Source organism: Humulus lupulus, chromosome 9 (genome assembly GCF_963169125.1).
Source record: "Humulus lupulus chromosome 9, drHumLupu1.1, whole genome shotgun sequence".
Classification (NCBI taxonomy): domain Eukaryota; kingdom Viridiplantae; phylum Streptophyta; class Magnoliopsida; order Rosales; family Cannabaceae; genus Humulus; species Humulus lupulus.
This window is the reverse complement of record NC_084801.1, coordinates 6778170-6805401: the sequence shown is the minus strand read 5'-3', so window position 1 is coordinate 6805401 and position 27232 is coordinate 6778170. Positions and strand designations below refer to the sequence as shown.

The 27232-nt window shown below is 32.7% G+C and overlaps 4 protein-coding genes, 4 non-coding genes and 1 pseudogene across 13 annotated transcripts in view; 1 reads left to right on the top strand and 8 right to left on the bottom strand.

Annotated features, from left to right (window-relative positions):
• The window catches only part of LOC133801603 (disease resistance protein RPM1-like), a 45065-nt gene extending 37323 nt beyond the window's left edge, over positions 1-7742 (bottom strand). For 2 of the 5 annotated variants that reach the window (XR_009876899.1, XR_009876898.1), the window contains exon 1: positions 4833-7742. Coding sequence is in view for 3 of the 5 variants with exons in the window: in XM_062239849.1 (XP_062095833.1) it covers positions 4837-7623 (2787 nt within the window). In the remaining 2 variants the exon portion in view is untranslated. Of the gene's footprint in view, positions 1-4180; positions 4515-4832 lie in introns of those variants that run through there. The other 3 variants (XM_062239849.1, XM_062239848.1, XM_062239847.1) reach the window with 3 other exon arrangements.
• A 2223-nt stretch (positions 7743-9965) lies between these two features.
• On the bottom strand, positions 9966-12145 carry LOC133802564 (large ribosomal subunit protein eL42). 2 transcript variants are annotated; one of them, XM_062240900.1, is made up of 2 exons: positions 12009-12145; positions 9966-10468 (listed from the first exon to the last, which is right to left on the bottom strand). In XM_062240900.1, the coding sequence occupies exon 2, from the start codon at positions 10425-10427 to the stop codon at positions 10110-10112; it is 318 nt and encodes a 105-aa protein (XP_062096884.1). In that variant the 5' UTR covers positions 10428-10468; positions 12009-12145; the 3' UTR covers positions 9966-10109. The 2 variants fall into 2 exon arrangements, with proteins under 2 accessions (XP_062096884.1, XP_062096885.1); XM_062240901.1 differs by lacking the exon at positions 12009-12145 and adding an exon at positions 10964-11909.
• Positions 10805-10889, bottom strand: LOC133803053 (small nucleolar RNA Z159/U59). The gene has a single exon (XR_009877784.1). It is a non-coding gene; the product is annotated as a small nucleolar RNA Z159/U59 (small nucleolar RNA).
• Positions 11109-11193, bottom strand: LOC133803052 (small nucleolar RNA Z159/U59). The gene has a single exon (XR_009877783.1). It is a non-coding gene; the product is annotated as a small nucleolar RNA Z159/U59 (small nucleolar RNA).
• On the bottom strand, positions 11502-11586 carry LOC133803048 (small nucleolar RNA Z159/U59). The gene has a single exon (XR_009877779.1). It is a non-coding gene; the product is annotated as a small nucleolar RNA Z159/U59 (small nucleolar RNA).
• Positions 11841-11926, bottom strand: LOC133803055 (small nucleolar RNA Z159/U59). The gene has a single exon (XR_009877786.1). It is a non-coding gene; the product is annotated as a small nucleolar RNA Z159/U59 (small nucleolar RNA).
• A 4335-nt stretch (positions 12146-16480) lies between the features above and the next one.
• Positions 16481-17380, bottom strand: LOC133800669 (SKP1-like protein 1A). Its single transcript, XM_062238702.1, has 2 exons — positions 17040-17380; positions 16481-16904 (listed from the first exon to the last, which is right to left on the bottom strand). The coding sequence occupies exons 1-2, from the start codon at positions 17331-17333 to the stop codon at positions 16731-16733; spliced, it is 468 nt and encodes a 155-aa protein (XP_062094686.1). The 5' UTR covers positions 17334-17380; the 3' UTR covers positions 16481-16730.
• Positions 17381-20963: 3583 nt separating this feature from the next.
• LOC133799346 (isoamylase 2, chloroplastic-like) lies at positions 20964-23743 on the top strand (annotated as a pseudogene).
• A 512-nt stretch (positions 23744-24255) lies between these two features.
• On the bottom strand, positions 24256-25537 carry LOC133799345 (agamous-like MADS-box protein AGL53). Its single transcript, XM_062237367.1, has 3 exons — positions 25268-25537; positions 24533-25153; positions 24256-24396 (listed from the first exon to the last, which is right to left on the bottom strand). The coding sequence occupies exons 1-3, from the start codon at positions 25535-25537 to the stop codon at positions 24256-24258; spliced, it is 1032 nt and encodes a 343-aa protein (XP_062093351.1).
• Positions 25538-27232: the final 1695 nt, after the last annotated feature.

Genomic DNA, 27232 nt, shown 5'->3' with positions numbered 1-27232 from the left:
AGCAAGTGCCATATATAGCTTTATTATAAATTAAGATCACTTTATTATAGTGATGGTTGGTTGGTGATTCAATCATGTTAGACAAGTTTCTTGATCTTACTCTCTGATTGAAAGTCACTATTTATTTGGTTCTGTCTATATATGGAGATTATTGCTTTAATTTATGTTCTCCAATAATGTTTTCTGTAGGCAAATCTGCATATAAATGTGTATAAACAAGAAGAAGAAAGCAGAAAGAGAGAGAGAGAGAAAGAAACGTTTATAAAGCTATGAGATATATATATATATATATTGTAAGAGAAGGAAGTTAAGTTAGGTAATTCTGTTATGCCAAGCAAGGTTAACTTTGTTTAAGTAAAATATGACAAATTTTTTTGATATGAGACTCTTGTATCAATATATACTATGTATGCAACTCAAACATTAATTGTATGCGCAACTCAAATATTTTACCTTACAAAAACCAAAGAAAGAATTGGTCTATATTGCATCAGTTAGAATGAAACAGCAACAAGATTCATCAAAAGAGTCTATAAAACTCAAAGGGATATCAGAACTCAAAAGAGTTTACTTCATCAAAAGAGTCTATACTCAGTAGCACCAATTGTCCTATTAAATCTTTCTGACACTGGTTGGTTCCTGGGACTTGCATGCTCTTGCCACTTGGCTCAATGGTCTGAGCCAAAGCTTCTGTTTGGCTTGGAAGAAGAAATGAAGTAGCGAGAGAGAGACTTGTTTACAAAGTTGTTTAAGCTCAGAGTTATATGTATTGTAAGAGAAGTTTGTTAAGTTGGGTTTTTCTGTTGGTATACTTAGTTAGGTGTATTTGTTTCTAATGCTGATTCCTGGGATTTCAATGCTCTTGCCATTTTGACAAAGATGTTTGATTTGGAAGACTACAATCTTGACAGCCCATCTTTTGCTTGTTCTGCTTTTGAAGTTGAGATCTCAGCTTTGTCTTTAGTATGTGAAAACCACATGTCTTTCTTTCTTCTTTACTGACCAAATACTGAAAATATTCCATGCATGGATTCTCTTCTTTCCATAATATGCAGTATGCACTTGCTTGCTACCTAAGCAATCAGACAAAGCCAACATCTTGCCAATCGGGTCCTGTCCTTTACATATAAGTTAAGCTATCATACAAAATAGCGCTATTAGATTTCAGGGTTACAGAATTGTTGTATTATTTCAAAGGAGGGCAAGTTGAGGCAAGTTGATTATGGAGAACAAAACACAGCAAGATTTTTCTGATTTTGCTGTCTTACCATTTTTACTTTTACTTTGTCCCATTACTTTTTCCTCTTACTTGAAATATTCACTTTGTTGGTTGAATAAATGTATCAACTCTCATTAACTCTGCTGTATACCAATACATTACATTACAGTACAGTGGTTCTCAATGCTTGCTTTAGTGCTCTGCCAAGTTTTTAACATGTTCAATTCATAACTTGCCCAGTTCAAATGTGTCATTTCGGGTGAGAAACTAGAAGGAAAATAGGACTGCAATGACGTAAGTTTATGATGCAAAATTTTATCTGAATTTGTTTTTTCACCATGACTGTTACTGCCTTGAAATGTTTGATTTTCTTGGTCTTTTCAGAAGTCAATTATTCATCTACTAAAGATACCATTAACAGGATTATATAATTCTCAATTAAAAAAAAAAAGCAGGATTATATAATTGTGTATCAACATGTTTGGAAATAATATGCTCTTCATACAAAGTACAAATTAGTTTGGTTTTTCATACTTCACGGCATAGCAGCACACCTAATAAAGCTTTCATAGCAAACATCTTTCCATGCACAAGATGGCAAAAAAATCTCTATGCTTTAGTTCAATTTAAAATGATTAAGCTCTATAATAAGCTACAGAAATTAGCTTCAGCTGGTGTTATCTGTTATGTGTTGCTGAAGTGAATGAGCTCTTAACTGTAATATATGCTACTGGTTCATGTAGTTTAATTTGCTTAAAAGTACATAAATATTTTGCAGGGCAAGTGAATTTTAGAGAGCTTGAGGAAGAATTTGAACGACTTGAGGCCAGCAATGAAAAAGATGAAATAGATGCCTTGAAGTAAAAATGAAAATCCTATTCACTTGAAACATCTTTGAACGACTTGAGGCAAAGTCCAAGACACGATGATAGCCAGCAATGAAAAAGCTGAAATAGAAGCCTTGAAGTAAACTGTGCATGGAAGGATTCTAAAGTTTTGGATATGACAGAACATTTTGATGGTGGCCCTTGTATCATTATATGTGCCAATCAAACTAGAGTTGATGCTGAGAATAGTAAGGTCAAAAGCAGAACAGAAAAGGATACAAGAAACTTAGTAGTTGCTGAAACAACTAAAAAACTCATCTGGGTATAAAGTAGTTGCTGAAAAGAGTTTTTGAATGAAACAGAGTAACCTTCTTCATTATGAACTTGAGTTGAACTTGTTTATTGAACTTGTACTAATATATATAGCATGTCATTATGAAGAACTATGAGAATCAATTTGAGTTGGAGTTAGAACAGCAGGATGTTAAGACAACATTCCTACATTGAAAACTTAGAGAGACAATGTGGTGATTGTGAAGATTTGATGTTCTCTGCTGAGTCCTAGTCAACCGCTGGAGTATTCATCCACTATCCATGTCACACGTTTATAGCAAAGTGGTTGTTAGAAATGGTTTTTATTATATTAGTCTATTATTATTATTATTATTATTCCTATTGTTATGCCTTACGTGTATAGAGCATGCTTGCTCTAGACTTGAGCTGAGTTTTTACCAAATACTCTTACATATTATACTGCTTTTCTTTCTTGGTACCAGAGCCAACACTCCTCCACCTGCTACAACAACAGCACAGGCCACCAACACCTCAGCTCCAGCCAATACTCCAGTAGCTTCCCTGTCTTTTGTCCTCTTGAATACTTTATTATTTTGCTGCAAATTTCCACTTTTAGATACATTTTCTTTTCTAAGGTACTAAACTCTTAACTGATCTAGATTTTGGCATCTAAGGTCAAAAGATATTGCAACCGAAGCCAAAGAAGTTCTAACAGTGACAAGGAACCTGGATTTGAAAGTGAGAAAGCTGGAAAACTACTGAAATATGTGGCTGCATATGATATGATGGTATGTTTCTATGAAAACATGAGTTCATACTTCAACATATAAAAAAATTGTTATGTGTTCCCTACCTTAAAAAGCATGGTCATTTCATGTTGTATTTTGTATTGAACAGTAGGTATGAGTAGATTCTAGTATTACGTTTACTCTATTCTTGTACAATTATGGAATATTACTTTTATCATTTGTTAAAATGCAAGGATAAATGGTAACTTACTTTTCAAGTTACCATTTAAGCCATTTCAAGTTAACTTGATTCTGCCCTTGGTGAAGCCATTGCAGCTTCTTTTGCTATTGATGCCTTATTGTTATAGCATCTTTGAAATATTTCATCTTGTATTATGAAAGCTTGCTCTGCCCTTGGCAAGGCCATAGCAACTTTTATTTCTTGGGCTAAGAATTATTTTCTTTCAAGACCCAGGATTATGCAAAAATCTGTTGTGTATTATACTGTTTGACAAATTCTAATTCGAGGTTGCAATTGTATTTCTGGAATCAAATTATTATGATATATAAATCATATTCAATTGTCGTCTATACTCCTTCCAGGCTTTATTAGTTTAAATGGTTCATACTAAACTTGATCTAACAAGCCAGCAGTAATTGGAACAAGTGTGGCGACTTGTGTTATTTTGTAGTACCATATGGAACAAGCGAAAGATAATATTGTATCAAAAATGAATATTGGTTTGTCATTATAAAGTTGGCCTTTTCTCAAATTCTTATTTCTGTTCAATTTTTTCTCTTTGGTTTCCCGTCATTGTTTATTGAACTTGTACTAATATATATCGCATGTCGTTATGAATATGTAATGTTGTGTTAAAAGAGCATAAATATTTTGCATGGGCAAGGGCAAGCTAATCTGACAGAGCTTGTAGAAGAATTTGAAGATAGCACTTTACCAAAGTAATGAAAAATCTGTTCACTTAGAATATCAATTTATATATTATATATGAAAAAAAAAACAAAAAAAGACTAGAATTGCATGTAACATAAGTAAGGTCAAATATTTTACCGTAACACAAACCAAAGAAAGAAAAAGCAGAACAAGAAAGAAATCAAGAAAGTCAGCAATCAATTAAAATAAAACAACTGAAAAATCCATCTGGGTATTGTCAAGCAACTTCCAAAACTAAACCAAAGCATAACACTCAAAGAAATATCAGAACTCAAAAGAGTTCATTACAACAAATGTCTACACATGATATTTGACATTACAGAATCTCTCTCAACTAAGCAGAATCTCAACATCAACTGTTCCTCTTCTGCATCTTCAGATTGCAAAAGTGTCTTCCAATCTTGTCCACTTTCTTCTTGTACTCCTCAACACCATTCCAAACAACTTTTAGCACATCCTGTAAGGTGAGTCTCCCAATCAACAACTTGATTATGCTCCAACAATAGAACATGAATCCAATTAGTTAAATAAAAAGATAACTTGTTTTGTCAAATAGAATGTCATATTTGTTCTTAGCACAATAGAATTGGAAAGTCCTTGAAAAACAAGATAACAGCCAAAATATAATGAAACGAACCATGAAATTATATCATATTTTGGTCCATGAAGAAATTCACCTTCCACTTTTTTCACATCAAAATATAAATAATTTTTCTCGTGATTGAATTTCAAAATATAATTTACAAACCAGAGAATAAAATAAATAAATAAAAAAGCTCATTAGTTTTTGAAAGAAGAAGAATGAAACTTACATCTCTAAAGCCAATCACCAACAGTTCCGCTTTCAGGACTCCACTGGCCGATGAAAACACGTGGAATGTGCATTACTTTTGAGTAGTTATCATGTTGACTTCCACGATATACAGTTGTTGTCAATTCTGCAGTCATATTAAACAATTGAAGTTCTTGGAGGTTTCTTAGGCGTTCAATTCCTGATGGTATTTCCTTCAGTAATTTGCAATTGTCCAAAAGCATAAATTCGAGATGAGACAATGCTTTGTCTTCCACTGTCACCCTTCTTAAGTTCTCCAATTTTAACATACGGAGATGTCTGAGCATTAAGAAACTCCCAGCTTTAAAACATAGTGACTCCCCATCATAAGCTCCTTTATAAAAGGAGAGTGATACTAGATTGGGCAAATCTTGTAATGACTCTAGCGGATCTACCTGCAACCTACTACCAATCAGAAATAATTTAGACAAGTTTGTAAGGTTTTGTAGTCCTTCTAGTGACTTCTCCACGCGACCACATATAGATAATCTCTGGAGCAATCGAAGAGACGAGAAGGATTTAAATTGGAAACTAAGGGCTTCACCCTCTGTTCTTGAAATCAACCTTAATGAACGAAGGAGCTTTAATTCATGAATTGAAGAGAATAGTGCATCTCCGTGCTCAGCTCCAAGCTGTAGGATGCCTAACCTCGTCAGTTGTGTTAGCCTTCCTATGGATACCATAGGCTCAGTTTCACCCTGTTTTGCCTCAACAAAATTGAGTTTTCTCAAGGAAGAAAGGGATTCCATTCCTTTTAAAGCCTTAAAGCCATGCCATGTCCAATAACTTCTAAAATCATAAACTATTACATGTCGCAAACACTGTAATCGTAAAATCTCACTAGGCAGCTCTCGCACAAGAGTCCTTTTGAGGTCTAACGTTTCAAGATGTCGAAGATTCGCAATTGAGGGTGGAATTGAACTTACATCAGTATCTCTTAAACATAGGTATCGCAAATGGTATAGCTTTGTGATACTCTGTGGAAATGTAGTCGCAGGTGCACATGTACAATCCCACACCTTGACAAGTCTTGACCCCTGGTCAGAAAATGTAGACATGAATTTGTTCCAGACATCTTTTTCTTTCGTGAATAAGAGCAAAGAGCGCAATTGGGATAGTTGGTTGTCCCCAGATGTATCTATATTTGTTCCTTCATGCACAAATAGTCGTCGAACTCTTTCTGGAAGCCTTTTATTGCTCTCTTTATTAGTTATTGCTGCAAAGCCTTGATCTTTCGATTTTAGAAGCATAGTCTCCCTTAAAATATCGTGCACTCGACAACTTTTAACTCTTCCATCACTATATCTATCATTTACTTGGGCCAAGTTTCTGTTAAGAAGTTCGTTGAAACAACCATTTGCCACTTCTTCTAATGTTCTTCCTTCAATCTCTTCTATGAAACCTTCAGCAATCCACAATCGAATCAGGACATTGGGTTTAATTGAGTAATCCTCGGGGAATAAACTTAGATACATGAAGCAATGCTTCAAGTGGTAAGGCAAATCATTGAAACTAAGTGAAAGTATGGCTTGGATGCCTTTCAGTTTTGTATTGCCTTGTAATTCAGCCCGCAGAGAATGGTGAACAATCTCCCAATCATCCACCCTATTGATGTCCTTTGTGGCCAACATGCTTCCTATAGCCACAATGGCAAGAGGCAACCCCTCACATCTTCTTAGGATGTCTCTTGAAATTTCCTTCAAATGAGAAGGACATGCCTTACCTTGAAAGGCTTTCGCACAAAATAGAATCCAAGAATTTTCAGAAGATAAAGGATCTAAGGTTAAGATCTCACCCCCAAGATCACTGGTAGAGGAAGAGGCGACATCTGCGCTACGAGTTGTGATCATTACTCGGCTACCATTGTTGTTGTTCCGAAATGCAACTTTGACTGCTTCCCATGCTTCCACATCCCATATGTCATCCAATACAACCAAATATCTTTTGTCACTAAGAAAATCAACAATGGCAGTCTTTAGGAAGTGGGTGTCTGTGGACTTCTCAACTTCATCAGGAAGTGGCAGATTCATAGCTTTGAAAAATTGCTGGATAATTTGTCTCAGAACTTCATCTAGCCTGAACCATTGTGAAACAGTGACCCAAGCTTGGATTTGATGAAAATGTTTCTTTACTCGTGAATCATTATAAACTGAACTCACCAGAGTGGTTTTGCCCAGCCCTCCCATTCCGACCACTGCAGCCACTCGTAGTTGAGAGGTATCCTCCATAAGAAAACTCAAAAGATGTTGCTTGTCTGACTCAATGCCCACTAGTTGAGCTTCTTCCAGCAACCGTGCGTCGCTTCTAACCTCAGAATAATAGCAAGGCTTAGTTCCCGAACTCGACCCGACCTCTCTGCTACTCAGTTTGTAACCATATCTCTGGCGCCCCTCAGAAATATCAGTAACTCTGCGTTTGATACTCTGCAATTGAGAGGCAATTCGACGGCGAGCTTTCAAGTTCTTGATCCCGCGAGCCATCTTACACAAATAACCATAGAATCCATGTCGCTTGGTATGCTCAAATCTGTACAAGAAATCATCGATGATGTCTTCTGCATCGTAAGCGACCTCTCTAACTTGCTTAACCCACACTTTGATTTCTTCATCTTGATCTTCCATAGCATCAGCAGATCGCAAGAAGGCTCTTATGCGATCCAACTCATTTTTCACGAAAACAACTTCATCTCGAACCCCGCTTAAGAGCTTGGCCTCATCTTCCAACAAGGACGAAAACTTCTCCAGTAGAAAACTCACCACACTCTCTGCCATGACTAGCTTCGATCTCCTTCGCCTGTTCTGTGTGATCTCTCTCTAAATTCTCTAGTAAGAAAGAAAGCAAGACTTGGAGTCGTTGTTGAAAAGTTCCTTACCAACACCAACGATATATCTCTCTCTATATTCTCTCGTGAATACCCTTTTATATTTATATATATATATAAATATATATATATATAAATATATATATATAATATACTTAAGTGCCATGCACGTGAGAGAAATACCCTTTTGAAATTCTCATATCTTTTTTAATTTAATTATTTTAAATTAACAAATTATGAAGGGATTGCAGCCATTTGATTCAATTATTTATTTATTGAATCCAACGGATACGAAGTGGGTGTAAGTAAACATTGGATTCCTTTTTTCTTTTCTTTTCTTTTTTTTTTAAAAAAAAAAGATAAATCTTGGCAACCTATTATTATTATTATTACTTTATGCATAATTTTTTATTTTATATTATTTTAATTATAAAGAAACTTTACCTTTTTTGCTTTATGAATATTAATTGTCTAAGGTGTTGTTATAGGAAGCTGAGTCAAAAAAAAGTGGAGGGGAGTCACTTCAAGTTCACGTGGTTGTACTCAAGAACTTGATTCTGAGCATCTATTATCGCTCTCCCCATTGTTTTCGGTGCAATTTTGAACTGTAATTGTTAGCATATTTATTGATGAGTTAAGTGTAATCAATGCTGTGCCAAACTTAATATGAGTCTCCACTGCTGATCTACACTAAGATTCTCAAACCAGCTGCTATGCCAAATTTGTATGCCTTGTTCATTTGGAGTTCTTGCTCTTTTGGAATTCCTTCAACTCGGTGGATGGCTGGTTTAGTCTTTATCTTTTGTGTAAAGGAATTAAAGAAACAAGAGCTATTTAGAAAGAATTTGAGTAAAATTCCTCGTAAGGTTGTTTCGGAATACAACCATAAAAATGGGGACTGCCTTTATTTAAAGCTGAGTACTTACAAGAATTGATTAAACGAAGACAATTAACTAATCTTCAGCTGTAATAACAACTTTACAACTAATCAACCACTTCTGTTATGGTTATCACTGTGCAGGCTTCACCTGACAATGGTTGTGACAGCACAGCAGTAGTGTGCTGCTGAATGATGTAAGTTATTGCATTTTTCTTTGTTTATTTGAGTTTCTTTTTATCTTTTTTGCAAACTTCATTAATTTGAGTGTGCATTAGCTGCTACCACTTGGTTGTTTAACAATGACACCAAGCTCAGACTTCAGGGTAATGAAGTCAAAAATTCAATTTCTATACATGTATTCGACAAGCATTTCGTGCATTATTGTTGATTATGATTCAGCCACTTAAGAGAGCTGGCTTATGTGACATAACTAGCGGCCATGACAGTTAAGTTAGTTGTAAGCCTTTGCAAGGGATTCGGAAGCTGAGAGTTTTAGACACTTTTGAGAGAGAGTTTTGTAACAGAGAGATTGTGAGGAGTGATTTGGTGTAATCAAAGTTTGTATTGAGACTAGTCTCATTGTTGTAAGATCTCTATTGATCAATAAAGTAAGCCATCATTGTGGCAGTTCGGACCCTTGGATGTAGGCTCTTAGTTGAGCTGAACCAAGTAAATTCCTGTGCATTGTTTTACTGTTTTATCTAGTTCGATTGTTTGTTGTTTCACAACAATTATGCATACCATCTAACTGTGAGTGATAATTTTTTATCCTTGCTTTACCAGCACGGCGATGATACTGTACATTAAATCCCCTAATAGAAAAAGAAAAGGTAAAAAAATTTGCTAAGGTGGTGTGTAATAAAGTTATTTCATATTTTTCATTGCCAGGTAAATTTTATACTTCTTATTGCAAATGTTTCTGGATCGACCCTATTTTAGTCGAAAGCATTAGATTTATTGTAAATCTCTGGATGCTGTGTATTAACTCATTGGTTCTCTCATTTCCTCACGCATTCTTTTCCCAAACTAGATTTTTACCAAGTAATTTTTGCTTTTTCATATCACTGTTAGGTGGGCAAATTGTTTACCTCCCACAGATGAAACCAGTGAAGGAGAGTAAGTTGAATAATGAAGTGTAGACAAATCTCAAGATTATGTATGATCAAGATGAAACTACTGGTCTGATCAGATCAGATCAGATCAAAGCTTTATTGTTTAGGAGCAAAAGAGAGAATGAAATCCCATCATTCTCATTGAGTACAATTTTGCAAGGAACTGATCTGAAAACAGCCTTCTTGTTTATGACTTTTTACATTTTCGTTATACTAATGTAGACTAAAATTTAGACCATCTATAGCCCTCTTTTTATATTATGTTCTCTTTTTTTTTTCGAAAGCACAACCCCAAAACACTTCTCGGAACCTTAAGAATAATAACATTGACAAAGTTCAACAAACAAAATCATGTTTAACATGACAGCATATGTCTAGGTTAACAAATATCCCATAATTCTATTTCAAGATCCATAAAAACAAAAATGACATAGTAACACAAATTTAAAAGAGAGAAGTTCCCTTTCCCTTTTTGTCTCCTCCTATCTCGAAATGCTTGCATCGCTTGATTGCGTGCTGAGAGACATGCTTGCAACCTTGGCACTGCAGCCTAAGAACAATCTTCTTGGTGGTTTTGGCCTTCTTGTGAAAGACTGGCTTAGTCTGACCTCCATAACCAGACTGTTTCCTGTCATACCGACGCTTTCCCTGAGCAGCAAGACTATCCTTGCCCTTCTTGTATTGAGTCACCTTGTGAAGGGTGTGCTTCTTGCACTCCTTATTCTTGCAGTAAGTTTTTTTGGTCTTAGGAACGTTCACCATGTCTGCTAGTAGAGCTGCCCGCCGAGTTGAGATGTACAAGCCTGAGGGAAACCTCGGTGAGCAGTGGGGCCAAATGAAAAATAAGAGAGAAATGTTTTCTTTGTTTGAGTTTAAGAATGGCATTTCTTATAGGAAAAAAACAAAAAAAAATATCAAGTAAAAATACTTCACACTATCAAATTTTGGATGTTTTCAAAGAAAAAGGAGAACATTTGCTGAAGCGAGAGAGAATATCAAGTAGTCACAAACATATAATAATATCAATAAATAAATTCAAAACTTCAACAAGATCCAGAATCCTAGTGATGGGAGAAAAAAAAATCAACACAGCCAGCCACCCTGCAACAGATGTATGGTTCTATAAATTACTTAGTTTAGCCTCTTCAGTTCAGGTCTCCAATATTTTTCCGCATGAGATATCTCGGAAGAACGAAAGTTATTAGTTTGATCATCCTCAGAGGCAATACAAAAAATTTGCAAAACGTATGAAAGCAGTAAAAGTAAATGGAGACTATTCAACCTAGTAATGGAAACACCTTCAGGACTAAGTGCCCAAAATATATAATGTAGATTTGCTTCAATATCATTTCAGAATAAAAAATAGCAGCACAACCACGCCTTAGAAGTCCAGTCGCCAACACCCTAATTTTCTAACTGTAGTTCTACAAATATCCTAGCTTAGCCTCTTCAGTTCAGGTCTCCAATTATTTTCCGCATGGGGTATCTCGGAAGAACGAAAGTTATTAGTTTGATCATCCTCAGAGGCAATACAAAAAATTAAAGAACATCTGAAAACATCAACATTTTTCAAAATTTCAGTAACTTCCATGCAGTAAAGCAAGCACCTTCCCAAAAAAACAAAATAGTTTGCTTCAATATTACTTAAGAGAGCATGAAACATATAAATAAACATGGACATCTTAGCTCCATCGTCAAATCCACATAACTCAAAATCTACAGTATAAAACAGAACCCCACTGTATAAAGTACTCTGAATATTCCTAGCTCAATCGTCCTTCTCAAATTCATGTTACTTCCTAATCCTAGAAGAGAGGTTGTACATTATTAAACTCGACTTCTTCAGTTCAGGTCTCCAATTTTTTTCCGCATAGAATATCTCAGAAGAACGAAAGTTTAGAGTTTCATCATCATCAGAGGCACTACTACCGTAAAAACCCTACCACAACTGACTCCCAAATAAAATTTAAATTTGAAAGGCGTTTAATTCGAGCTCAAGAATCCAATTGCAAACAAAATCAGGTGACTAACGAAAAACACTTCAAATCAAAAGAAGGCACAGATTTCAAGTTGTTTCTTTTATCTTTTTTCCTGGAATCCAAACATTACAGTGAAATTCTTAAAAGAACTGCAATGAAAATCGAAGAAACATTCAGCAACGAATTAAAATGTCTCTTCTCTTCAGTTCAGGTCTACATAACATTCCTCACAAATTTTATCAGAAAAACGAAAGTTACTTAACTTAGATCATCACTAAAGACCACACAACTCAAACAAACAAAATAAACCCTAAATCATGATAGCATACATGAATAAATCGAAATACAACACAGATTTGCATACCTTTCAGCACTTCCTAGAGTCCGAGTGAGCCTATCTACTATTGGAAATTAATCGAGAAGGAAGACTACTTGGTTTTATAGTGTTAGAACGACAAAACCCTAACCTTGCGAGAATCGGCCGACCGATAAGATTTTGGGCCGAAAACCTGGAAAAAGTTGGATCTATTCTCTTCAATTTAAATGGGCCTTTTATTGGGCCTACAATATGGACTTTCACACATTTTAACGAATTTTACATTGTTATTTTTTCTAAAATACACTCTCTTTTTTTTTTTACCGTTTCTACTTTTTTCTTTAAAAAAATATGCTATCATGTTTTCAAAAATACTATTTTCAAAATTTCATAAATACAAAAATACGACATAGTTACATAGGACAATTCTCCTATAGGGGCTTCACTTTAAACCTTACTGATGGGGCTCTTCAGTGTTCTTGACTTGTGAACAATTTTCGGCGCGATTTTTTTTATGACCATGTATATTATAGTTGTTTAGAGCATCCGCAAATTTCCAGAAAATTCTGAATAGTTTACAGTACCGAAAACTAGGTTCAAACATGTTGCTTTCCACGCGCATAAAAAAAAAATTAATCACGATGCAACAACATGTTTGAGCCTAGTTTTCGGTACTGTAAGCTATTCAGAATTTTTTAAAAATCACGTCGATTCTCTAAATAGCTACAATATACACGATCATAAAAAAAAATCGCGCCGAAAATTGTTCAAATATCAAGAACACTGAGAGTCCTACCAATAGAGTTTAAAGTGAAATCATTTTTTTTTTGTATTATATTTTAAAAGGAATAAATATATAAATAATAGAAATATATAAATAAAGTGAAGTATTATTATAATTATTATAATTCTAATAAAAAAAAATTCTAATGTATTTCGGAGTTTTCGAGTTGTAAATTCAAAATTAGACTGATTTTTTTTTTCGAGTCAGAACAATAAAGATGATTCCAATTTTGGATTATTTATTTGGCGTATAAAAAAAACTTTTTGAATTTCTTGTAGAAAGAGATTTACCTAAAGAAAAAGCTTTTAATGCTGCCCAATATCCGATCTTTTTCCAAATATTTTTAGGAATCCGTTTTTTTGATATATGAGAAATTATCAATTTATATATATATATATATATATAATTTAGCCCAATTAAGTCCCCTATTTAACTAGCCTTTACTATTAGATGAAACTAATCACAGAACACCCCATAGTGAACATAGAATAAGTGTTATTATAATCAAATACTAAAATTAGTGAACATAATGAGTAACAGAAACAAAGCCCCCTTTTACATCCCTCAAATTAGTTGACATTATTTACATGTTATATTTATTTATTTTTGAAATAGCAAGGGAGAAGTCTTTTTGACATAACAGAAAAACTTTTTGATGAATCTGATTGATTGATGAGCAAGACTTTCGGTGTTGGTTTAGATTTTTGAAAAATCATAGTGCCACCAACTTAAATTCCATGTATTATACAACTAACAAGTACTCAGCTAAACTATCAAGCTAAGTAACATATAAATTGGTTTGTTCTCATAGAATATGTAAAAGAAACCAAGACATTTCTAAGGTTTGAAATAGAATATTCAACTATAACAACTTCACCTACTACTGCAGAGGAAAATGACCAAACAATCTCTTCATTTCTTATTAAATGACTGCAAACCAGAAATAACTTAGCCAGTTATAATTCAAAAGATCTAAAGTATTGATAAATTTATCACTGTTTGTCAATTTTAGAAAAAAAAAACAGATATAAGAATTTATGGCATGTAAGAATCTTCTCAACTCTTTCTCTAGTCTTCCAACTGCAGCCTTGAAAATCTTTAGATCTTCTCTGACTAATATATTCTTATCCAGGTTCTTGACAATATTGATGTAGTTCAACGTCTTCAACTTCAACTTTATTTGAAGAAGACTACTAGTGTTTTGACCGTTTTGGACCGCCATTGATTCAGTTCTTGGAAGCTCTAGCTTTTCCCACATCTCCTCGATTTCAGAATTTGCATTGACTTCATTGATCTTTTGAAGTATTTCATCAAGTGCTATGATTTGTAAAAACATCATTGGATATAGACTTGGATTACAGTAAATAACATTTAAGACTCAAAATTTCATTCAAGATCAGACCAAGTAATTGACCAGTTTCTGTATTCTGATATGATATCATCTTCTTATCTCTTACTGCATCTGAATCCACATTCTCCACTCCTTTAACAGATTCCTACCTATAAAGAACTTAGCAAAATATAGTATTCATTCTTAAGTTATAATTAGGCATTTGAAAATTGACTGCTTAAGTATGTCCAAATTACAATTAGTATATGAAATTGTAATTTGGTCATGATCCAATTTTGAGGTGTTTGACCAGGAAGTTCAAATTGATCAATCGATACTACATTGTGAATTAACTGTGTGTGGACAAAACTAGTAACTGAGCCATGCATAGCAGAATATATGTATAGTTTCTCTGCTTCTACTTCTGTTTAATTGCCATGTACTAGCTTTGATTTTGTCATGTTTATTTCTAGACAGACACTAATTATGATGATGTACTTACTAGTCAATAATAGTAATTAGTGTGTCATTATTTTAGACTAATCTTTCAAACCATATATAGAAATAGAATTGTCTTACTTAGATATATGTAAGTTCTTCATAGTAGAGACCAACATGAATTAAGTTGATCTACTAGTGCGAACAGTGTAAACACTGACAATCCGAACTAAAAAAAATTAAGTTTTAAGACAGCTAACTAGAATCAATTCTAAACATAAACCACAAATCTTTGGAACCCTTTTGAGAAAGGAGATAGATATTGTTTTATTCTAGACTCAAAAGAAGTCATTTGGTTCCTCGAAACAAGGCTCTGGAAACTTCACTTAACAGTATTTATCACACTACATATTCTAAAAACAGCAAAGGTAACACACAAAGCTAGAAACAATACAAATACTTCGATCCAACCAGGTTTACCACGTAAGTGAATCTGAAATACTAAGGCACCTTAATTAAAAAACTATTTTTTGTTTTTAAAAGCTAAAAACTATTTTTTGAAAACAAGTTCGGAGTGTTTGGCGTTGTTTTCAGAAAACAATTTTTAAAAACAAAGTTACAAAAAACATAAAATTTTGAGAACAACAAAAAATTATTTTTTGTTGTTCTTAAAAAAAATTTATCTATTTTTTTTTCTCACATTATTTATTTATTTATTATTATCTAATCACATAATTTCCTCTCTCATTAGTTTCTCTTTCTTCACTTTCTCTCTCATCACTTAATATATCATCACTTTCTCTCTCATCATTTTTTCTCTCTCGTCATTTCCTCTCTCATCACTTTCTCTCTTTTCACTTTCTTTCTCATCAATTTCTCTCTACTCACTTCTCTCTCTTCTCTCTCATTTTTTCTTGGATCAATTTCTCTCTTCTCAATTTCTATTTTTTCAAAATTTCTCTCCTTACTTTCTCACTTCTTATTTTTCATCATTTTTTTCAAATTATTTTATCTCATTATTTATTACAAACTTTTAAAATATTTTTCTCTTTGTAAATATATTTGTTAATATTTTATTTAAGATTTTAAAAAAATAAAACTAGAAAATTGTTTTTAGAAAATATTAACCAAACAGCTCTTGTTTTTTGAAAACTACAAAAATAGTTTTCTATTCTCAATTTTTAGAACAAAAAACAAAAAACAATGCCAAACAGACCCTAAGTTTTACACCTGCAAAAAACAAATCCCATCTCGAATAGATAGATCCCAAGTACCCCTCAAAAGAAAATTCGAAAACGACTACACAATGTTAGGAAAAAGGTCCAAAACTCTAGAGAGAAAAAAAAGCCAATTATATTCAAAACCCAAACCAATCTGTTCGAATACAAGAAAATGGCAGAATATATAGACCCAACAGAAACCAGGAGGTTACAACCAACTCAAGACTAAAAAATAACAATAATAAAGAAAACATTCAACTTTGTAATTGATAATTAATAAAAAAAACAAATTAATAATTTTCTCGCACTAACTGAAACAAATGAAGAACCGAAAAAGATGTTTTAGTTGATTATAGATCTCTCACTATAAACAAAAAAATTAATTGGGGTAACAAGCAAAATAGCCCCAAAACAACTAAATGGCCCAGTTTTAAAATAAATCAACAAACGGTAGTGTAATTCCACAATTACTCTTACTCTCTTTAACTTTTTTAGTTTAATATTTACTTGAAGCTTGGTGCAAAATGATAACTTAGGTAATCAATAATATAAAATTGTTATTTTTCTACGATTTAAAAAATGAAGAAATTATTATTATAATAAATTGTGTTTTATAACATATTTTTTATATAGTAATATATTTGGTATTGAATTTTACTGAAATAATATATATTTATATGTAAATACTACCCTACATAGATTTTATGACTACCTGGTTTTAAAAGATGAAAATGTTTGAGGAAATATATGGATTATAACTCATTTTGATGCTGAAAGAAATAATGAAATTACTGTCTCATACAATATACTCTAAAATAAACTGAAAATTAAAAAAAAATATATAAAATGTAAACAAAGAGAATCAATCTAACAAACCCTGAACACGCTCATCTCTAGCCTAGCCTAACAAATCCAAAAGATGAGATAATGAATAAAATCAATTTCAGTAACAGAACTAAAAGAAGTAAAAACCCCAAAGCCCCACTAGATAGAAAATATCATTCAAAAGCCCACTGGCTCTCCTTGCGAATCTGTTCCTCTTCTTGGGGAGTGAAATCACTCTTGATGTTGAAAGTGCTCCTGATCTCCTCTGGGGTCTTTCCTTCGATCATATCAGCCACAGTCTGGCATGTCAAGTCAACCAAATCCTTGATGTTGAGGTAGTTTGCAGACTGATCAAAACACCACAAAACATATATATAGTAAACAACCATAAAAATCATCACTACTTGTTAATTTCACTCTCAAAAAACACCAAACCAAAGTAGGTAATTATGTTTCATTTCGAGAAAGAAAAGCAAGCGTACCAGCATAAGGCCAAAGAGCGTGGCCTGGTCGACATTGACAAACTCAGCATCCCAAGACTTGAGATCCTCGGCGGCGACGCCCTCATCAACGTGCTTCCTACAGTAATCGATGACCATAGCAAGATTTTTGCTGCTCACGTTAGGCAGAGGGATGCTAGTGCCTGCGCAACCGTCCTCGATCATATCCTTGATCGTCTGGGAGTGCTGCGCAACCACCTCTTCCACCTCAAACGACTCACCGTCTGAGCTCGTGAGGATGATCTTCTTCGAGGATGACGACGACGACGACGACATGGCTAAGAGAAGAAGACAACGACCAAGGTCAAGGGAAGCCAAGCCAAGCCGAGAGAGGGTTTCAACCAAATCAGAAGATACTGATGACTCTGAAGTAACAAGCCTATGCCTAAGCCTTATTTATAGGAGTGTTCGTCTCCTAGTTTCTTTGGGAATAAGATTCTCCCTATGTACACGTGGCGTTTTTTATTTTTCTAAATTTAAATTAAAATTTCAAAAAAGATATTTTTTTTAAAAAAAAAGATAGATATATTTTACATTCCCATCAATTGTATTTTACAAATACAATCTTGTTGGTGCTGCTTTTAATTATTTAAATTGATAATAAATTTCGTTTATGTATAAATACTATAAATTTTTCTAGTATTTATGTTAATATTGTGTGTAAATTTTTCTAGTATTTATGTAAATATTGTGTGTAATTTTAATAAAGACTGATTTATTATTATTATTTTTTTAAATATATATATATATATAATAAAATAAATTATAATTTTATAGTATATATAAATATTTATATCAATAACCTTTGTATATATATATATTACATCTAAACATAATATTAATATATATATATTTATATGGTTGTATAATATATATATATAAATTATAATAATATTTAAAAATAAATTAATAATTAAATGAAATAAGAATAGAAAAAGTCATAGTGTAGAGTAGTATACATGCATCAACTATATTTTTAGTTTCTAATATAACTCGCAATGTCATTTGGTAAATTTGATAAAGAAAAAGAGTTTCAATCACTTGATAAAAAATAAACTATCACACAAATTTATAAGATAAAAAATTATATGTATGGATTTATTGTTTTTAAATAAATATGATTTAATTATTTAAATTATCATAAAATATCTTAAAAATATATTGTTTTTTAATTAATTAATTCTTTTCTATTTAAGTTTATGTTTGTTTTAGATTTTGAATTTGACACTGACAACAAAAAAATATATATTATATGTTTTAATATAATATTAATATTATACATTGAATTTAAATTTAAGTTTGTTGCTAGTTTTTTTTTTAAAGAAGTTTGTTTCTAGTTGATAGTAGATTATATTATTATATATATGTTTAATATGATTATTCTATTACGTAAAGATTAAGTTTAAGTTTAATTAAAAAAAATTTAGGTTATAAAACATATGTTTTTATTATTTTTAAATAATTGTCATTGTAAAATATCTTATTTTAATTTATTTAATTGTTTATTTATTTAATTTGATTTAAGTTTAAATCATGTTTACCATTAAACATAATAATATTATGTTATATATAAGAATATTCCGTTAAAGTTAACGAAAAAAATAAAAATCGTTAAGACCAATAATTTCCGTTAAAGATGTGAATTTCCAGATTTATTCCCCGCAGACTTGCCAAGGTTGCCACCACATCGAGAGATCGAGTTTGTTATAGAGTTGGCGCCAAGGGTGGAGCCGGTATCTGGGACACCTTATAGAATGGTTCCGGCAGAGTTGAAGGAACTGAAGATTCATTTGCAAGAGTTATTGGATTTGAGGTTCTCAGACCGAGTTTTTCACCATTGGGTGCTCTAGTATTGTTTGTCAAGAAGAAGGATGAATCGTTAAGGATGTGTATTGACTACAGAGAGTTGAACAAGCTAACCATTAAGAACAGGTACCCACTACCTAGGATTGACAACTTGTTTGACCAGCTACAGGGGAAGACAGTGTTTTCTAAGATTGACCTTTGGTCAAGCTACCACCAGTTAAAGATTAAAAAGAAGGACATACCAAAGACCACTTTCGAAATGAGGTATGGACACTATGAATTCCTGGTTATGTACTTTGGATTAACCAACGCCCCAGCAGCCTTTATGGACATGATGAATAGGGTCTTCAAGGATTATTTGGACAAGTTTGTGATCGTATTCATTGATGACATACTGGTATACTCCCAGTCAGAGACAGAGCACGAGCAACATCTACGATTGGTATTACAGCGGTTGAGGGAACATAGGTTATATGCTAAGTTCAGCAAGTGTGAGTTTTGGCTACCGCAAGTAACATTTCTGGGTCACATTGTCAGTAAAGAGGGGATTCTGTTTGACCCAAGCAAGATTGAGGCAGTGAGAGATTGCCTAGGCCGGGCAGTGTACCAAAAGTTAGGAGCTTCTTGGGATTGGCAAGGTACTACTGGCGATTCATCAAGGGGTTCTTCAGGATAGCCACGCGAGGAACTTTGTTGGATCAATGTAACCACTTTGAAGGCTACTTCTTCTTCAGGTCCTTAGTGGATGGTTCTTGTTGATAACCTATTGGGCATGTTATCCAATTGTAATAGGAATAACACCCACAGATTTGGCTCTAGGTTATGAGGAGGACTAAACGACATGATTCATTAAGATACCTCATTTCCTATCTCCTCCATGTCCCACCAATTAGTTTAAGACACCTCATTTATTTATTTAATATATATTTAAATTATTTACAATTTTCTCTCTTTCCAATTATATTAAGACTATAAATATATGATGTGTCTTCAAATAATTGGTGAGACATAGAGGGGATAGGAAATTGGGGACAATATATTTTTTTTCCTAAGTATTAGTAGTAAAATTTAAAAACAATGACATGGATTTAAAAAGAAAAAAAAAACATTTATATCATTATCATAATTATGATAACTTGAAAATAATCAAAATCTTGTTCAACTATTAAATGACACAATCTAAGATTTTAATATTAACTTACTGATAACTTTGGAAATAATTAAAATTTAATTCAACGATTAATTGATGATTCAATTCGAGCTAGTGCATCTCACATTTTCAAAAGGGAAATCTGGGGATCGAACGGTAGAGCATAAGAGGCACGTGCCACATGGTGTTTGATAAGGACGCTAATCTCGATCAACTTCTTCTTCTTCTTTTACAAGTATTTGCGAACTGTGCGGTTCTTAATTATATAAAGGTAGATAACATTTTGCAGAAAACGACACTCCACGCTAACTCTCTTTCTCTCTCCTCTGTCTTCTTCTCTACTCTTTGGGTCTCTCACTCTCATAAAGAAATGGCACTCAATGTCACTATGCTCACTCGTCCTCTTACTTTGCAGATCTTACGCTGTAAGTTCGGTCTCTCTTCTTACTCTTCATTTACACATATTTATTGGGTATTTTCTTTTTCATATTTTGCTTTTATTAATTCATCTCTCAATTTTGTATGATTCAGTTTTATTACAGCGAGTCTCTTTTTCGTTTGCCGTTGAAGCATTTGAATTTGCTAAATTTTAAGCATTATGCATATGAGATCAAGTATTGATTTTGGCAAAAACCGAGTATTGATTTTTCTTGTTTGGTTAATTCATTATCAATTTTCCAATAATGTCAGTAATCATATTGATTTTTGGGATTAGTACATTGTGTCTTCTTTGTCACTTCAGTACCACTTTGCAATCATATTTTGACATAGAGCATCTCTGCTGCATTATTCTATTATAGGAAGTTTTTGCTCTAATTTTTATTTACTTTATGATTAATAGAACATTTTAATTTTATCAAGTATCAAAATTTGGTAAATATGACAATTATTTATTTATTGTTTTTCTTTTGGAAACAGACACTCTTTGAGCTACAAGGGTCTTGTTCTGAAACCAGTTTAAGATTATCTGCTTTTGTCACAGCTCAAAGAATGAAGTTGAAGAACTAGATAAGGTATCATCTTATCTCTTCAGGGCAGAAATTGGTGCGATGGTGAAAGTTCTTGTCAAAAAGAAAGGTGTTAATTGTGCTGTGCAGATTGAAGTTTCGTCCTTACAATTGTCTAATAGTGATGATAGCCTGATTCTATATTGGGGCATATATAGAGGTGATTCATCAAATTTCATGCCTATAGAATTTAGTACTTCGCCCCTGATAACAGAACTATTGAAACTCCATTTTTCAAGACTTATTTTGGCAGGTTTGTGATAGAGATGGAATTTGAGGTTGAAAATACCCCCTGCTATCTCTCATTTCTTTTGAGATCTCCAATTGGTAATGATTCAAGTGACTTAGAAATAAGAAGTCATAGGAAGACAAATTTTTGTGTTCCCCTTGGTTTTGATTCAGGCTACCCAACTCCTTTGGGTCTCTCCTTTTTACGCGACGGTTCCATGAATTTTTCCATTTTTTCCAGAAATGCAGAAAGTGTGGTTTTATGCTTCTATGATCACACCAAGGCTGATGATCCTTCGTTGGAGCTTGATATAGACCCATATGTAAATCGATCAGGTGATGTTTGGCATGCTTCCTTCAATAGTGTTTGGAATTTTGTGAGCTATGGTTATCGATTGAAGGGGACAAATATAGAGGGAAGGAAAGATATATTGGAATCTTCACGTGTAATTTTGGATCCATATGCCAAGATCATTAGGAGTTCTACTTCTGATGATCATGGAACTGGGCCAAAGTATCTTGGACAGTTGTCCAAGGAACCTGGTTTTGACTGGACTGATATATTCATCCTAACTTACCATTGGAGAAACTAATGGTGTATCGATTAAATGTGAAACGATTTACTGATCACAAGTCTAGTCAGCTACTTCACGACGTAGCAGGTACCTTCTCTGGTTTGACTAAAAAGTTGGGGCATTTTAAAGATCTGGGTGTTAATGCAATTTTGTTAGAGCCTGTTTTCCCATTTGACAAGCAAAGGGGGCCATATTTTCCCTATCATTTCTTCTCACCTATGAATATTTATGGACCTTCTGGTGGCACTATATCTGCTATAAATTCTATGAAGGAGATGGTTAAGAAATTGCACGCTGATCGGATTGTGGTCCTACTGGAAGTGGTTTTCACTCATACTACTGAAAATGGAGCACTTCAAGGAATTGATGATTCATCCTATTATTTGAATGGGGTTGAGGATCGGGAACCATTAACTGCTTTGAATTGTAATTTTCCCATTGTGCAACAAATTATATTGGACAGTCTTCGGCATTGGTGACAGAGTTTCATATTGATGGTTTTTGTTTCATAAATGCATCTTCTCTGGTGCAAGGGTCTCGTGGAGAGCACTTATCCCGCCCTCCTTTGGTTGAAGCAATTGCTTTTGATCCTCTACTCTCAAAGACAAAGATCATAGCAGACTGCTGGGAACCCCATGATATGGTGCCAAGAGAAACAGCACCTTTTCCCCATTGGACGAGGTGGGCAGAAATGAATATGAAATTCTGTTTTGATGTTAGGAACTTTCTGCGAGGTGAGGAACTTCTTAGCAGCCTTGCTACACGACTTTGTTCAGAAGGGCGGGGTCCAGCATTCTCTTTCAATTTTGTTACCAGAAATTCTGGACTTCATCTTGTGGACCTTGTCAGCTTCAGTGGTGATGAGTTAGCTTATGAATTAAGTTGGAATTGTGGGGAAGAAGGTCCTACAACCAATACCCTTGTCCTTGAAAAACGGCTTAAACAAATCTGTAATTTCCTATTTGTCTTGTATGTTTCCTTAGGTGTTCCTGTTCTGAATATGGGAGATGAGTATGGACAAACCACTGGTGGTTCTATTGCCTGTAGTGATAGAAAATCATTTGATTGGAATGCATTGAAAACAGATTTTGGCTGTCAAGTTACGCAGTTTATCTCATTTCTGTGCTCTTTGAGGCAACGGAGAAGTGACCTTCTTTAGAAGAGGAAGTTCTTAAAAGAAGAAAACATTGAATGGCACGGATGTGATCAGTCTCCGCCAAAATGGGAAGAACCAACCTGCAAATTCCTTGCCATGCGTTTAAAAGCTGATGAAGAAAAAGTGGAGAACCAAACAACAGCTGAACCTGAATCTGAATCTGAATCTGAATCTTCAAAGGGTGATTTGTTCATAGCCTTCAATGCAGATGACCATTCAGAGAGTGTTTTTCTACCTACGCCAGCAGAAGGAACAGTATGGCACAGATTGGTTGACACAGCTCTTCCATTCCCGGGGTTTTTCTCAGCAGATGGTGAGCCTGTCATTACGCAGAAGGCAGGATTATTTGCTTATGAAATGAAGTCCCTCAGTTGTACTCTTTTTGAAGCCATAAGTGAGTAGTGGAAGTGGAGTACGCTTGGCTCTGGCGCATTAGTTTGTTATTTCTTTGATGCCATCCAAATTTGATCATTTTCATATAGATTATACTTAAGAATGCTGAAATAAGCATGCAAGTGTAGTAGAGTATTTGAGTTAATAGCACATTGTTCAAATCTCAGTTTGTAAATCTTATATAAAGTTCATTTTTTTAGTAAAGATTATTGTTTATTTTATCAATAAACAATGAATTTAAAGAAAATTACATTTCAGAGTGTTTTTTCTCTTACTTTTATGGGTGTTCTACTTTGCAATACACAGTTTGGATTGGACAATTCCTATGCACCATCTTGAAAACGAATACAAATGTGTTGTATTACTACTCTTGTCCAACTCTTATCTTTTTAAATCAAATTTTAAAAAACACTTAATTATTATAAGTATAAATATTCTTAAATTCTATTTTTCTTTTCCCACACCTCTTCTATCTTTTTCGTTTTGTGTCGCAATCCTTTTCAACTCAACAAAACAGATTTCTTCTATCATTTTTATTGTATATTTAATATTACAGATAGAATGAGTTGTGCTTCACTCTTTTTTTTATTTTCTTTAGAGTGGTTCGGTATTAAAATGATCTAAGAACGACATATATACAGAAGATGCAAATAATACGCTTCATTAATTTGTTGCCAAACCAAAACATAGTTATATATGAACATTAACAAGATGCAAATAATACGCTTCATTAATTTTGTTGCCAAACCAAAACAAAGTTATATATGAACATCATTAACAATAAAATTAAATAACCTTGCCCAACGACAATCAATCATATACACTAATTAATCAAAAAGAATAATTAATACAAAAATGTGATATCTTCAAAGTCATCGACAGATTAGGGAAAGTTGATTTCCAAAGCTTCTGTAGGCTCTATGAACATCTGACTGTGAAACTGATCATCTAGTGTATAATATCCAGTAGCAGCAAGGGAATGCAACATTGCTGGGTCAATTCTTCCTTCATTAGTATTAATCAACTGAGAGGGAAAAATCAAGCATATCAAATCAGTCAATTTTAGTGAAAGATTGCTCTATTTAAATATTATATACATATATAATGAAAAGACAAACAAATCTAATAATATACCTTTTTTTTTAGAAAAAAGGACAAACCTGTTGATGTGCATTATCTGAATAAATGACAGAAGAATATTCCGAGTCATTGCTGATTCCATAAAATTGATCAGAAGGATGTTGTAAAACATGATGTTCTTGATCATAAAGCTCTTGAGTTTGACCATCAAAATAACCTATGTATTCATCCAAGGAAGAATGTCCCGAGTCATCATTGATTCCATAAAGTTGTTCAAAGGGAGGTGAAGCATGATATTCTTGATCATGGAACTCTTGAGTTTGACAATTAAACTGACTTTGGTTTTTAGCCATATAAGAATCTTTCAAGTCATTGTTGATTCCGTAAAGCTGGTCAAAAGGTTTTAGATTATGATATTCTTGATCATAATAAAACTCTTGACTCTGACCATCAAACTGACTTTGGTTGTCAGAAACTAGTAACTGGTTTTCAGTACTTAACAACTCCATGGCATTATAAGGATCTTCAGACAAGAGTGGTACACATTTCTGAGGCGGCAGTGGTGGAAGAGTATGATAATGCTCTTCTTCAACTTCAAACTGATCATTCTGGAGTTGGGTTTGGGTTTGCAAAAGCAGTTGCTCTTTCCCCTTGACTATGTCAAGTATCTCATCCAATGCCTGAATCTTAACCTCCAAGATCTATGCCAAACCCATCAAAGAATTTTCGGATAAAATAGTCAGTTTTTCATCCCAAATCAAGGACAATGAAATCCCATTGACGCTATCGGTGGTATTTTTGGATTGATCAGTTACTTGCTCTTCAAGTTTCTTCATCTTCTTCTCCAACACATGAGATAGATTGACTTCACTAGCCTTTCTCTTCTTATCATTGCAAGACTCCAGTCTAGAATAGTACTTTGTGATAATGGAATGAGCCTTTGCTGGATCCTCTGGCCACACTTCCACGTTACTATTGGGATCATAACATACCAAGCAAACCTCTGAGTTGCACAACTCAGTAAGCTCATTGGCTTTCTTCTTCAATGTAAATTTTCTCCTCTCGAAAACTTCTTTAGTGTCCATGTTTTCAGAGAAAGTAATTGCAAAGGCTATCAAAAAGGAAATTTGAGAAGTGAGGGAAGAAAAAAGAATGAGAGTGATGAGACTGGTAAATAGCATATTATATAAATACTAGATACCATTAACTTGCAAGACAAGTTTACTTAGTTTTATTTATAAAATTTATTAATTATTTTTATTAAATTTATATTAATGTCATATAAATTTTAAATAGATATTTTATATTAATTAAATAATTTATTTATTTTTGTTTAAGTTTATGTTTGTTATAGTTTTTTGAATTTGGGAGTGATAACAAGAGATTGTTTAATGTAATATTAAATGTTATATGTGGATTTTAAATTTAAGTTTTTTGCTAGTTTTTTTTAAAAAGTAATTTGTTGCTAATTGACAGCAGATTATATTATATGTTTAATATGATATTATTCTATTAAGTAAGTTTAAGTTTAATTAAATTTTATTTAAGTTATAAAACGTATACTTTTATTATTTTTAAATAATTATCATTGTAAAATATCTAAAAAATATTCTATTTTAATTTATTTAATTATTTATTATTTTTAAATAATTATCATTGTAAAATATCATAAAAATGTCATATTTTAATTTGTTTAATTATTTATTATTTTTAAATAATTGTCATTGTAAAATATCTCAAAATTGTCTTATTTTAAATTTTCTAATTATTTAGTTTATTTTATTTAAATTTAAGTGTTTACAAACTACCGTTAAGTATAAGAATATTCTGTTAAATATAAGAATATTCCGTTAAAGTTAACATTAAAAAAATAAAAAACCGTTAAAACAAGAATTTTCCGTTATCTACACACTTATTATATAGAAGAGATATGTTTAATATGATTATTCTATTACGTGAAGATTAAGTTTAAGTTTAATTAAATTTTGTTTAGGTTATAAAACATATGTTTTTAATATTTTTAAATAATTGTCATTGTAAAATATCTCAAAATATCTTATTTTAATTTATTTAATTGTTTATTTATTTAATTTGATTTAAGTTTAAATCATGTTTACCATTAAACATAATAATATTATGTTATATATAAGAATATTCCGTTAAAGTTAACGAAAAAAAATAAAAATCGTTAAGACCAAGAATTTCCGTTATCTATACACTTATTATATATCTAGATATTTTTCAATTATGATGAGCATGGTTAGATATAATGCTAGGGAATACATAATATATAGGGTAGAGTTAAAAACGAAGTTCTGTTTGGACTAAAAGATGGTTATTTTATTTATTTTTACATGAAAAAAGAGAGAGAAAATTAATAAAAAGAAGTGATATATTCACCAAAATCAATTTTTGTGTACATTAATATACCTATAATATAATCTTCAGTTAGTGAGGACAATACCATTGCCAAGAAGTACACAAAATAGATTAGGCTCTATAAGTTGATGTTTTTGTTACTGTTTTAGTATATTGTTTCATCTAAACAAATACTTTGTTTAGACATAGATTAGGTTTATATATTGCCTTATAATATAAACCTATAATTATTGTCTCTAATAATATAAGTACTCTGATGATACAATTATCATTTACTTCACATTTTCAATTTATGTTATAGTTTGTTAGAGAGAAATATCACACACGAAAAGTGTGTGAGTATATTCAACAATTTATAAGAGTATGAGTTACTTCACTCATCACCAATTAGTTTTGAGATG

Coding starts and splice junctions, on each gene's coding strand:
- LOC133799345 (XM_062237367.1), bottom strand. CDS start 25,537: ATGGACACTAAAGAAGTTTTCGAGAGGAGAAAATTTACATTGAAGAAG. Junction 25,154..25,267: donor TGAAGAAACTTGAAGAGCAA/GTAACTGATCAA, acceptor GGTTTGGCATAG/ATCTTGGAGGTTAAGATTCA. Junction 24,397..24,532: donor CAGATAATGCACATCAACAG/GTTTGTCCTTTT, acceptor TTTCCCTCTCAG/TTGATTAATACTAATGAAGG.
- LOC133802564 (XM_062240900.1), bottom strand. CDS start 10,427: ATGGTGAACGTTCCTAAGACCAAAAAAACTTACTGCAAGAATAAGGAG.
- LOC133800669 (XM_062238702.1), bottom strand. CDS start 17,333: ATGTCGTCGTCGTCGTCGTCATCCTCGAAGAAGATCATCCTCACGAGC. Junction 16,905..17,039: donor CGCTCTTTGGCCTTATGCTG/GTACGCTTGCTT, acceptor TGTTTTGATCAG/TCTGCAAACTACCTCAACAT.